The sequence below is a fragment of the Haemaphysalis longicornis genome, unplaced genomic scaffold (assembly GCF_048455015.1).
Source record: "Haemaphysalis longicornis isolate Haplotype H1 unplaced genomic scaffold, Haemaphysalis longicornis Haplotype H1 scaffold_7, whole genome shotgun sequence".
In the NCBI taxonomy this organism is placed as follows: Eukaryota; Metazoa; Arthropoda; class Arachnida; order Ixodida; family Ixodidae; genus Haemaphysalis; species Haemaphysalis longicornis.
Window position 1 is genome coordinate 113,566,709 of NW_027526422.1, and position 13,360 is coordinate 113,580,068.

Below are 13,360 nucleotides of genomic sequence, written 5' to 3' on the forward strand. Positions count from 1 at the left end.
TGCTAAAGCCACTGCTTGAGCTGGTGACCCTCACCGGTCTCCGCGAAGCACGCGCTCACTAGCACACAGATTTTTCTTGGTATTTTTATCCTGCAACACTGAATGTACGGCCAGTAACAACAGCTCCGCTGTTAAAATTAATTGTACCTTCCACTCAAAGCAGCAGCTTTCAACTAGAATGTTTCGCAGAAGCAAACCCGCAGAAGCCATCTTTTCCAACACATTTGACACGCTCCTTGAGTGGCTCAGCAGCTGCGGTTATGGGAGGGGATTCATTAACAAATAACCGAGGCATAGCTAATCAGGAGATGGACAAGGTAGGTGCCCAAAATTGTCCGAAGTACAAAGTTCGGTTTTTCAGAAAAGATTCCACAGGCGCAATTTGCGTGGTTAAGTAGTCCACGGGTGGTACGGGTTAGATAATTTTTTGTGGTGTCTGCCTGGGTTTCCGCAGAAGAAACCCAACAGAAGCTCCCCGCCCTATTTTTCTGACGTTGGGCTAGCAACGAACCTTGTGAGAAGTTTGTGATAACCAATTTCAGCGGAAAAATAAGCAAGCACGAATGGCACGGCGGGGCTGATGAAGCGTTGGGAAGGGGGGAGGGGAGGGAGAGAAGTGCTGGTGTGACTTGGGAAGGCAAGTGCCCAAATATTTCATGAATCATTTAATTTTGTTATGCTTCACATTAGCTCCTCGTGTAAAAAGTCATCCAAAATGTTTCATGCATTGATGCGAGCGAAACTGGTTGGTAATTAGACGGTTCCTTCTTGTGGCGCCATTTGTGTACCCTTACTACCTGCGAAATCTTCCAGTCGTCCGTTGACACTAGTAGATAAAGAATGCCTCTATATATGGTAAAGATGCGTAAAAATATTATAAGCACGATGTTTGTGAACACGTAGAGGAATGCGTGTTTCGAAGCACTGGCCCTGAGCGTTTGGTTTTGTTTGGTTGAGAGTTGTGAAAAGCATTTAAATACAGTCTACAGTAAGCGGAAGGATCCGTCGTAAGGGCAGAACGTAAATATGTCAGATCATGGTACGTCAAAAATGACCCCTACTCGTGCTCCTTCATGCGCCTTCTAAAAGGACGCCATTTACACCAGCTTGATCTCCAAGTACAATAAAAGAATATGAATACGCCTCGAAATGTCGTCTGCGGAGCAACATGCACACAATGCCTGCCATGGGACTCACGTCGCGTCTGCCATGAGATGAACGTCCTGAGCTGCACATGGAGTGCTCCCATACTTCATATAAAGTGAAGGAATGGCTGATGTTGTCTACATTCTAAGCTGGCTCTCTCTCAACCATGAGCACAAAGCGTGAATAGCGCTTTCTAATAAATGCTGCAACACGATTAGCCAATGTGGCCTACACAGAGAAAATAGTGGAATAAGGTCATCACAATAATGCATTTCTTGCTCTTTATCGTGCATAGGTTACGAAGACAACTCTCAGGCTTTCCTCTGAGCCTGCCAGGTGCGCGGTTTGGTCCAGCTGGGGTCCGAGCGGCGGCCCCAGCGCAGCCGCATAGAAGGCGCACGACCTCCCTGGCCTGGCATTGCTCCTTCCGCCGCTTCTTCTTCGGCCTTCACCACGGTCTCGTACAGGTCCCGCATGTCTACGCAGAAGAGTGAGGTTTACTCAGGTGTGTAACTGTGCTGCAGCAGAAACTATACTGTCCACTGGCTACGGGCACACGTCACATGGCAGCACATGGCCTCGTGGAAGCACCAAATCGCAAGCAGATTTCCACAGTGCCACGTGCGGCACCGTGAGTTGGCATTAGGTTTGAAATCACCGCAGATGTATACGCCAGGGCTACGTATACAAGTGATGAGTTGTGCTTGCGTTGTTAGGGGTTGCTGATCGTTCAGTTACAGCTCGGTACCCTTCGTACGCGCTACTCTTCGTACGCAGTTCAAATTGCAGAGTGCCTCGCAACTTGCGGCTTTTAGAGTCATACTGACACCACGTTTAACGTAAACTTTAGTCAAATGAGCTGTATAACTAGGAAGGAAGGGAGTGGCCAGGCGATTCACTTGGTCATTTCCCGCACTGAAACATATTGCGTAATATGCACAGCCGTGCTATTGGCTGAGGTCACCGAAAGCAAACACAAGTTAGACAGGGCTTTAGCTTACAGAACGAGCTATTTGCGCTTGAATGTAATGCGTATTCATTTTGTAGCGTTAAGAATGGTGGGGTAAACAATTTAAGTTACGAAAGTACACATAAACATACAAGTACCAGCGCGTAGCAGTGCACTAACGTTCACTAGAGGCGTGTCCTTGTTACGTAATCACAGACGTCACAAAAGACACGAGGTGACGAGAGAATAAATATTTCACTTTAAATCGAATAATTTCTCATTGAATAAAGCATCGTTTGCTGCCAGACAAGCGCTAGGGGCACTGTAAAACACCAAATGTTTCGAATAAAACAAACATGTATTTTCTCTCCATGACCCCTTTAAATAAAGATGTTTGCTACAGGAAGTAAAAGAGGGAATATCTCTTTGTGATGGATATATAACTATAGTTTCGCTTTCCACACCACTGACTTGTGCTCTTATGTGGGGCGGAAAACAAAGGAAAGTTTATATTTGTACTGTTTATGTTTTCCGTAAATGCTAAAACACCAAACAGCGAGTTTAAAAAAAATAATTACAAAAACAATATTTGCATTGCCGGTGTAAGCAAACAATGAAGAAATAGCCGTATCGTTTTTCTGGTGCATTAATAGCAAGCTGCAGGTAATAGGCTGCAATATGTGTAATAAAACTCTGGCCGTCCTAAATTCAAAGTTCCTTTAATGTGCAGTGCGAATTACGACAGTTAAGATAGCTCTGTGATTCTCTAATATTGCCCTTTCCCTCATTTATCTTAGAGAAAAAATGACATTCACAGGAGACTGGTCATTTTTCTTTCTCTTTGAATTCCGTTGGTTCCGTCTTCCATAGGAGAGTATCGTGAGTGCATTCTCGTGACACGAGGTTCTTTTTACCTGACAGCGTACATGACATATGACACCACCACACAAACTAATCATTCGCTGCATTAGGACATCAGGAAAGAGTCGCCGGGAACAAGCATTATAAACGCCATAGCTGTGAATTACCGTGTATTTGGCACTGAAAGGTGAGAAGACACACAAAAGAAAGCGCATGTGGATTGGTTACAAGCGCATACTGTGTCCCTGAATTGCGCAAAACGACGCCGGCTTTTTACCACAATACTTCTCAGTCTCGCTGAGTGGCTTGAATTAAAGCTATTTTGCCGCATGGAGTACCAATAGCCAGAACCGGGACTTCTACCTGTCTAGCGCACCGCGGTAAGTGCACATGAGTTTGGCGTTTGGAATGCTATTGGCGCGTGACCTACTTCACCCACTTTGCGGTTTGTCCGTCTGTCCCCGTTGCGCCTCTTGTGCCGTTTCATCTGCGTGTGAAGCGTCGGCGATTGTGAACCGGAGTACAGCGACTCCAGGAAGGTGAAAATAGTGGATGACAGGTGAGAGGGCGGCCGAAGGAAGTGCAGAGAAGGGAAGAGTGTCGAAGAATGTAAGGAACAGGGTGCAGGAGGGAGTGAGGAGAGAGGGAGAAAAAAGGTGGGTGAACAGATTGGTGAGGTACACAGCGGGAATGGTGGAAGAAAAAGAAGGAGTGAGATGAAAATGGAGTTTAGGGAGAAGTGATTTCGCTTTGTAGAAACAAACCTGGCACAAAAGCAATCCCAGTGCTATCCCAGCCCCCTCCCCTTCCATCGCTCTGAATGATTGCAGAGGAGTCACTGTGCTTCGACACGACACCGCGTGCCAAGTGGATGCACAAAATGGCTATCGTATGGTAGGATTTGTTCGTTAGCTCACCGACGCGCGTTCTCTACCTTGCCGAAATGATGGGCTCTGCCTACTTTTTTAGTGTGTAAGAATAAAAAAAACGCTGAGGATTTTTTTCGAACTGGAAATAGCGGCAGCAGTTTCATTTGGTTTTTGTAGGCGCAGGGCACAGGTCATCTTAGTTTCAACACGTCTTGTGAACCTCACTGTTCAGGTGCCTAGGAACAACGAGGTTGTAGTTAGCGCTTGCAAACATTTCATATAAAACATTTTTAACACAGCGTTAACCAGGCTTTACGAAGCTAATGTCTAAGAGGGAAGGAGATTTTTTTCTCTTTTTGGAACGCAAGTAAGACGGGCGAACACAAGTTCGCTGAGGGCTTGAGAGTCCAGAGGCCAGTGTCAGATTGGTTGGATTTTGTAGAGCCGTTAACTACTCTAAAGGGATGATCAAAAGACAAAATTGCCGTAAGAATCACTGCGGAAGGAAAGTTCGATCATATGTGGTGATTATTTCGTAGCCTAAGAGCAAATGTTAGCAGGTGCGGACTACATGTCCTCAAGCATCTGCAGTGGTGGTTGAGCGCCTTCGACCGCAGCCAATCGGTTAAAAGCACGCAATGCGCATGCGTTGTTTACCCCTTCGAAAGAGAGTACGGATGCGAAGGAGTGCACAGGGCCGTTTAGAGCCATGTGCTCCTTTCACGGCACATAATCGGGCGGGTTAGTAGCAGCAAAGACCATGCGCGGAAATTCGGGTTAAAGCTTCTTCTATCATGCATAAAAACTGAAAATTTACAGTAACGACCAAATCTCCGCTCAGTAAGGTTCGTACGGAAGGATTTAGAGAATATGGACAGGATTCCCTACTTGAATATAGTAATTGCATTGCAATTGTTTGTCATATGTCGCTGTGTGCTACGTTGCCTGAAGGATTGCTCAACTTTTTGCTACCTCATCGCCTAATATGCTCTCTCCGAGGTGCAAAACAGAGAGAATGGTGCTGGCATTATGATGGTGGGCACAATCCGGAGCCGGCCGCAATGATAACCAAGGAATTGTTGGATGTTCTGAAAGAATTTGAAATGGTATTAATAAATTTTGTAATAAAACTGAGTTGCATGTATAAAAAAACAGGACATCTAACGTAAAACATGTTGAGGAGAGAAGCATGCAGCGTGTAAGTGAATTCAAAGATTGTAAGTCTCTCTCTGGCCAAACGACGCGCGCTGATTGGGAGCCGGAGGAGCGCCGGTGGGAGGAGCGATTGCATGCTTGCTGAGGTGGTGGCGCCCTCTCTTGAGAGTGACTGAATTTAAGAAAATTGCATGTCCCATCTGCCACAGTCTGGGGCAGTGGCAAGTGTCAACGCGGGCGCAGTGCCATGCCCGCGCCTCGCCCTGGGGCTCGTCCTAAGTGACCGTCCTCAGGTAGGTACTCCGTTTCTCGCTTCGACCTACCACCCGACCCGCTCACTCCTGGCGTAGAAATACGGCGAATATTTCAATGTAGCACAAATTATAACCCGTCTACAAACAGCTTTTGCTTGTGCTTGACGATTGCTGAAGCGGACCGGAAGCGTTCTAGAAATCTTTAAATCATGGTATTTTATTTTGAACCGGTGCCACCCATTAAACACTGTTCTTTTAGAACGCATTACGTTCTAGCTCGAAGCGTTGGAAAAAAAACGAGTGCCCCGGTGTTTTAGTACCGTGACCTCTGGAGAAGACGACAAGGGACGCCGAAAGCCCGATCCCGTGAGGTGCTTCGCCCCGAATTAGACCGAAGTGGGAAATAGTTTGCATGTGGAAGACGGCTCCATCCAAGATTCGGTGCAGCGCTGGGAAGGACATTACTCGATACTGATCTCGAAGATCAGTATCGAGTATCTTAAAGACAGACATGCAGGCGAAACGGGAGTCTCAATTATACAGAGGCCGAAATTTTTGCAGGCGTATCGGAAGGAAAATGGTCGCATAAGCGGCGACCCACGCTCCTGAAGACTCCGCTGCTGGTTTATACCACGCAGCCTTGGTTACCACTGAGAAAATTTTCTTTGCACGGGTGCGTTCTTTTTATCCTTCGTGCCTTTACTTAGGAGCGCGGAAGGCTACGCCGAACAAATGAACAGCTTCAGCCAAAAGCAAACTTTGTCCCTTAAAGTTACGGTAATTCCTCTAGAGATTCACACTCCTGATGTGCTTCTTCAGGCATAGGTCATTGTCGCTGTGTAATGTCTTCTATCGCGAAAGTGCGCTGCGAGACACCGTATAGGCGGGCAAAACTATGGCGCCCGTGAACACTTAATGGGGAGCAGCAGGCAAGGTTTCTGAGAGCGCATAGTTTGCTCGAACCGAACAGCGGCAGATTGAGTCACCCCTGACGGCTTCGAGCGGCAGTGTAACCAGCGCCACTGTATAGCCTGGCGCTGCCGTCTGAAAACTGCCACGCTCAGTCAGCCACGCCAGGCGAGCGACAAATAAACATCGGATAAAGTGACGGGGGCAGGGCGAACACACCCCCGGAACGTTGCTCCTTGGTTCGTGACGGCGCTCCTGCGCGGCGCAGCATGCAGTTTGGGCACCGCTCCCGTGCTCCGTTTACTTCCGCGCGGACGTGTACATATATAGCTTATATCAACCCCAAATTGCGAACCCTCGGAAGCGTGCAGAAAAAAACTACACGACCCAATTGTATCTGCCAGACGAGCCCTGTCCTTTGGATGATTCCGGTTTTTAAACATTTACCAGCCAACCCACTTCAACACAATTCTGAAAAACAGCAGCTAAAAAATTACAGAAAATACTATTGCTGTGTTTTTCGGGTAGTAAGCTGTAAGAAATCAAGAGAACATCTGATTCCAATTGGTTGTAGGCAGGTATGCAAGCCTGATTAGGTTGATTACCGTCCGTAGGCGAGTTTAGTTGGCTCTTCTTTGTTGTCTGCAAACTTATAAATTCCGGGTAATATACTCTAGCGTTGTCCAGTGCACTTTTGTGTGCACTGGCTATTATGTGGGTATGTAACACTGCTCTAAGCTTTAGAGTACGCGCACCCGCTTCAAACTTCACGCAGAAATTTTTGTGGTCACCTCCTAGGGTTTCCTCACAAATAAAACAAACGCCAGGCTAGCTTAAACAGATTTGGAGCTTTCAAAAGCCCTTTTGTTGCCAGTTGGGTGCTGCATTTCTTCAATAAGTGTTCTAACTATGTTGCTGGAGGAGAAATGACTCGTTTGTTTTTGTCCTCTCGGCTAGAAGGTCAGATATTTAAAGATAGGTAGGTATTTTTGCTATTGTGCAGTGAAGCTCTTGGGTTTTTCACGTACGCCTGTATCTTCAAGCAGTTCGGCACGTGTTATGGTATTTTCATACATCGTCCAAACAAATAGTGTTTATCGTTTCGCTTTTTAGCTAACGAGAATTTATCAGCCAGCACTTTCAGTGTATTTCAGCACGAACCTTTGTAGTCAGGAAAGGCGAGCGTGGCTTGCAGCACAAGAAGCAGCAGAAGGCAGCCAGCGGCTGTTGTGGTCATACGGCTCCGCATCACGGCTGTCGCTGAAGTGGAGCAAGGTACCTGTGCACATAATATTTTGTACCATAACAGCAGAACGCAACCCGAACAGTGTAAACTTAGTTTATCAACCGCATCACCTATGGAACCTCATACATCTCCCTCATACAGCAGGAAAAGCCCTCTGAACACTGTAATTCGCAAAGTGCAAAATCACAATTGGCCTGCCAACCACCAATGTGATTGTGAGACTCCTCGCCCTGGAAGTTCAAAACACGTTGGGAGAGTTGCAAGAAGCGCCTGACGCAGTCAAAATTCGGCGCCTGAAACTGACACCCAGTTGCCGGCAAATCATCAAAGCATTAGGACACCACTTGATAAATCAAGGGTACAGAAACACCGTATCTCTCTAGCCTTGGGAGGGAGCCTGGACGTGCACCAATCCGCCGCAATATGTGTTCCACCCAACAACTTGGACCCCGCGCTGCTCGTGTTCGAGCTCCGACTGCCCGACACGGGGCGAACCCCACCACCCTATACACGGGTGCTACCCCTTACACCACGTGGCTTGTGTGGTTGTGCGCATACTGGTAAATGCATCAATGCCACCACAACTAGCACAACCTGAGTTCACGTCCCCAAAAAAGCAGCCACTGCCCTAGCCAGCACGTCCCTCCGCAAAGCAATGACTAAATAGTCATTCATTGCTTCACTGGAGCATGTGATGGCTAGGGACGTATTTAATTTTAAGTGCGAATGCACTTCTTAAGCGAGCCTGAAGCGTCCGCCGCCGTCCGCATAGCAACAACTGCGGGTGCGCGCGCTCCTCGTCTTCCTTGGCAACGGGGGGAGATGGGCGCGCGCTGCCTGGCCGCTGACATGGCACATACCCACGTGGGGGATTGGCCAGGAATCTCCTCGTCTTCCTTGGCAACGGGGGGAGATGGGCGCGCGCTGCCTGGCCGCTGACATGGCACATACCCACGTGGGGAATTGGCCAGGAATCGGGCGTGAGAAGGGCTAATGCACCCGCTTAAAGGAGTACTGACACGAAATTTCAAAGCTTAGATCCGCTCTAGCAATCAAGTACAACAACAACACAAATAGGTGTCTGTGCATGGCACATACCCACGTGGGGGATTGGCCAGGAATCGGGCGTGAGAAGGGCTAATGCACCCGCTTAAAGGAGTACTGACACGAAATTTCAAAGCTGAGATCCGCTCTAGCAATCAAGTACAACGACAACACAAATAGGTGTCTGTGAATAAATGCATCTTTCTTTCTTTGTAGTTGTGTGTGTGTGTGTGATCTCTCTTTCGCGAACATTACCGAACCGCGCAAATTCAACTCGTGCATTCGCACTTTCACATTCTTCCCCTCGGGGAAATGCGGGGAATTTTTTTTTCCTGATCGAACAACTTCTCCATTTGCGCTCACACTTTTCAAGAAGGTGGCATTTTCTGGCCCATTTTGTATAGCACCACGATCAACAACACCGCGTACCCGCTGAATAAAAAACAAATAAAAACAATTTTCGCCTATCGCAAACCTGGGCGCCATCCTGTCAATTATGGCAATTAGTACTGCCCTTGCAGTGTGGCGCTACCTCGAGTATTCAGCCCAAAACACCCGTTGCTCCGTGAAGCTGCTGCGAACCAGCATTTAGTGTTTTGTGCTGAATGCGCGAGGTGGAGCCACTCTACAAGGGCGGTTATAATTACCAAGAAGGCGCCAAGGTTTCCCATAGACGAAAATCGTTATTTGTTTTCTAAATGATCAGTTAGGGGAAGTTCTTGTTCTTGGTGTTATACAAAAGAGACTACAAAGTGCGACTTTCATGTAAAGTTGGAACGCGCCGTTTAGAATTTTTATAGAGACCTTCATTTCTCAATGTACCTCCCTGCAGTACATGGAGCCTTTGTCGACTCTACTCCTGTACTCCCACATAACCAACCCTACTGGCTACACAGAGATGCTCGTGTACTACTGACCAACTTGATGCAGTGTCCCACCACCACACTGGCGACTCTCCCGCGAGGTAACCACAACTTGGTGACGACTCCAGGCAAAAACCTATGCACCTCCTCACTCGTTTTCACCTCATCTTCGCGAACTAACACCCTTCTCGCTGGCGTACTACCCCAAGCAAGGGCCCTACATCACATATTATGGGCATGCGAACTTACTCCAGATTTACACCCTTCTAAACCCTTCCTTCGGGAGTGGGGGACCCTCGGCCAGCCCCGACTTGGATACACAGCTCAGCCTGGTGACCCGAACGCCAGTCAAAGCCAAGGGCTCCGGGACTAGAAATGCCTTCCGCGGGGCCAGCCGCTGCTCGATAAATGAATATCGTTCCTTTCTCCCGTTTGAAGTTAAGCTTCTAGTTGTACAGCGTCGAATCCATACCGAGGCGTGCAAAGAGCGCTTGCACGTTCTTACGAATTTGTTTCAAGATTTGCTTCTTGCCGTTCTGAACCGTTGCTAGCTATGGAGCGAGAGATCTAAATACAAGAGGGTGGAGTAACGTGGCACGATAGAGCAAAGCCTGACACATTTGACTTTGAATGCTCCTGCCATTTGTATTGGACACTTCAGCGAGTAGAGCAAGCAATGCTTTCATAAGTTTGCGCCATTGGCCTTTCGCATAACGTGTCATTACAGCGGAGGCGCTATGCATGGGCCGCGTATAAATCTAATGGCAAAGGTGTCATGCAATTGAGATGTGAAGACAAGTCATCTTGGCAGTGTTTTCCAGTGCGAGTCAGAGAATGCTACCGTCGGCACCGCAGCGTTCGACAACCGAATAGCGGCGATTGACGGAGGGAAGGCCCAATAAAATAGCGCTGTGCCCTGCTCTCGTTTGAGGAGTCGCCAAATAACACGGTTGTCATTTTGAAAATTTGAAGGAGATCGATAAATTAATGCGATATTGCCTCTTGAAAATTCTCGCTCCATGTCTGCATTCGCACAACTACGGCGCATGCGGGACTTCTACAAGCAATGTTCCGCTCAGGTGTAACATAAAGAAACACGTTTTGCCTTTTGTTATCCTTACTGCTGCACCGTTGTTAATCGACCAGATTTACGGGAAATCCCCAAGGTGGAGTAAGTTTCTAGGAAGGAAAGTTTGACATCCACCTGAATGCAGCCGTACGGCTACAAAGACAAGCTGTACAGGTTTCTCAGAAACTTCGCAGTTGAAGAAAAATATCCTAGACCAGGGCGAATTTTTTAAACTGCAAAGTTTCTGTGAATACTGTACAGCTTTCCTTTGTAGCCGTACGGCTGTATTCAGGTGGATGTCAAACTTTCCTTCGTAGTCCTTACTGCTGCAGTAACGTCCGCACTGGCTCCAACATGCGTAGTAACGTAGACGGAGTGCGGCACGAACGCTGCTTTTTAGTTTAGCGATTTACGAGGTATAACACGCTCGCTAACCACTGTGCACTGCCAAACGTATCTGACATAAGCCCACTGCGCGAAAAGTGTGAGGAGAACGCGGTAGTTTTATTTATGGGGGTGTAATAACAGAAGTTGTGCTGAACTAATCAACCCCCTGCTGGTTTGCTGTCTCTATTGCCCGAGACAACAATTCTACCCTTCTTGTCCGTGCTTGTCGCAGGCATCGCTGAAATTAGGTGTAACTGTTGATGCTACAACCAACATACATCTTTTTTCCCCTCTGTGTTTTTGCCACGCGGCGAATGAAAGGACATTTACAGAAGGAAGGAGAGAGAAGAAACCGGGGTAGTAAAAAAAAGAGGAGGGACAAAAATCACAGATATTGAGGAAAGTGATAAGAGTGGTCCAGTCTATTGGCCCACGTAGGCATGCATTCCAGCTTCCTGCTGGAAGGTAATTAGCGCTCTTTTAACTCCACTAGCTTACGAAGACAAATGAATAAGGAAATTCAAAATGGGTACCATGTTTCCGCCCACCCTGTCTAATAAAATGGAACCTTGCTCATAATTTTTGCAGTGTCACACATAAAAATGGGAGGCAGTAGATAGACGTGGCGGGCGTGACGAGGCGTATGGACGAATTGGGAAAGGGGGTGATGGTGAACAGTATAACGGGGGGCTGTAACCGCACACCCTTCGTAGATGGCCATGCTATGCTGCGCAACCCAGAATCTGTGAAAGCCACCTCACAAAGACCAAGCTTAGACAGACCTCATCAGTGTGCTTCTCTTCGGAACGCAACTGCGATTCTGGAAAGTAATTCATCCTGGGGCAAGACATTTTGGATGAAAATATGAAGCCCTAAGACTTCTTATTTTTATCAAATTTCCCGTACCCTGACCACAAGTCACCCAGTTTTGGAACCCCACGCGGAGTTTTCGTTCTACACAACTGCGAGAAATGGAGGGATTAGACATATGCAACTTTAGTGAAAAAATGTGGCGCATACAAGCTTTGGCAGGACGAGAAGAATATTCCCACTACAGCCGTAGGCACGGGAACTTCTGTTCCTTAAAATGAAATACCTGCGTCGTGCCAGGGCCCGCGCAATGCACTTCTCTGTTTCTAAATTTTCGTCGGTTTTACGCCAAAAGAAACGTTTGCAAAAACACTAGCAAGGCGTTGTTCTCGCGAAGCTTATTACAAAATGACGCGTATTAGAACGGATTTGAAAATTGTAATGTACTTGCGAATTTACTTGCATGGTTTACTTGCTGTGAACACATTAGTTATTCTGCGCCTCATGAGGCCGATAACGTTTGTGTGGCTCGCATGACATCTGCGGATGAAACAAGAAAAATGAATTGAGACGACTGCTCTTCTATTTCACCCGCAGTGCCGGCTCCATGGCTAGGACATTGTGCTGCTGAGTTGAATGGCGGGGGCTCGATCTAGGCCCTGGTGGCTTTTATCTCATTGAGGTAAAAAGCGAGAAAGCCCACGTGTTGAGCATTCCGCGCACGGTAAATATTTCCCGGTGGTCAAAATTAACCACGAGCCATCTACCACGGCGGGCCTCATAGGACAGGTATACCCTCTGCGTATTAAACCCCGAAACTAATCAGCTCTTCTGTTACTGCGCAGCTCTTTGGAAGCTTAAGCTGGACATGACATCAATCAGGGTTCGTACTGGGTAAATCAAGTTCGTCGATGGTCGTTTGGATTTTAGAGTGAGCTCGTCAAACATAAACTCGACGTGCAAAAATTCCTAAGCCCTATATTAACTCATACAGTTTTCACTAAAGAGGCCTTTCACTTATGTGAACATCTTGGTTGGTTACAGTGTGCCTCACTTCGTGCGCAAAGCATTGTGCTTTTTGAACTCTACCAAAAGATGTCTCGGCTGGCCATTTTTCTATCAGTCAACTTTTGCTTCATAGCTTTGTGGCCTAATTACTGTTCCATTTGAAGTGCATAGCGGGAAACTGTTACATAGCGGGAAACGTGAGTGATCTGACTAAGCCCGCTTCAGCTAATTTCCCATTAGAAACACGAACCACAACAGCTTTTTTAGAACGATGTCAGCTCTCCCAAGTCCCGACATGTAAAGCAGATTCCCACAAATCTTGGAGTTTCAGCCAGTGTAAAGCTCAATGAATTAGGTTCGGAGCACTGCATTCATATAATGCCATACATATCTTAACTGACGCGACAGAGGTGTACTATACAACTTTCATACGCCGATAGAGCCTTACCTTGCGCTTCCCAGATGGTCTCGGCTGATGAACGAATGCCCGTCCCGCTTGAAGCACTCGCCTTATATACTGCCGTGCTAGCGCTAACACGGTCGATTTTCATCACTGTCGGGACCATTTATAGCCCCCATTACGCTGACCAAACACAGCCAAAGTTGGCACCGTGCGTCATTGCAATTGACTGGGTAAATTCGCGTCGTTTATTAGAAGCGCTAATGTTATACCTTGCGTCGCCGCACTCCGGCTGTATTGCTTTTTCTGCGTGAGGGCGTATATTTCGGCGAAGCACAATATATTAAATCAGGGCGAATCGCGAATGCCTTACAGTGTTCGGCAACGCAA

At 47.3% G+C, this 13,360-nt stretch overlaps 1 protein-coding gene across 2 annotated transcripts; it reads right to left on the reverse strand.

The window, feature by feature from the left end:
* Positions 1-1,410: 1,410 nt before the first annotated feature.
* Positions 1,411-13,084, reverse strand: LOC144144878 (uncharacterized). Of its 2 annotated transcripts, none has more exons than XM_077676375.1 (3): positions 13,019-13,084; positions 7,305-7,422; positions 1,411-1,624 (listed from the first exon to the last, which is right to left on the reverse strand). In XM_077676375.1, exons 2-3 carry the CDS (start codon positions 7,390-7,392, stop codon positions 1,458-1,460), a joined length of 255 nt encoding a protein of 84 aa, XP_077532501.1. In that variant the 5' UTR covers positions 7,393-7,422; positions 13,019-13,084; the 3' UTR covers positions 1,411-1,457. The 2 variants fall into 2 exon arrangements, with proteins under 2 accessions (XP_077532501.1, XP_077532503.1); XM_077676377.1 differs by having other exon boundaries at positions 7,305-7,403; positions 13,019-13,042.
* Positions 13,085-13,360: the final 276 nt, after the last annotated feature.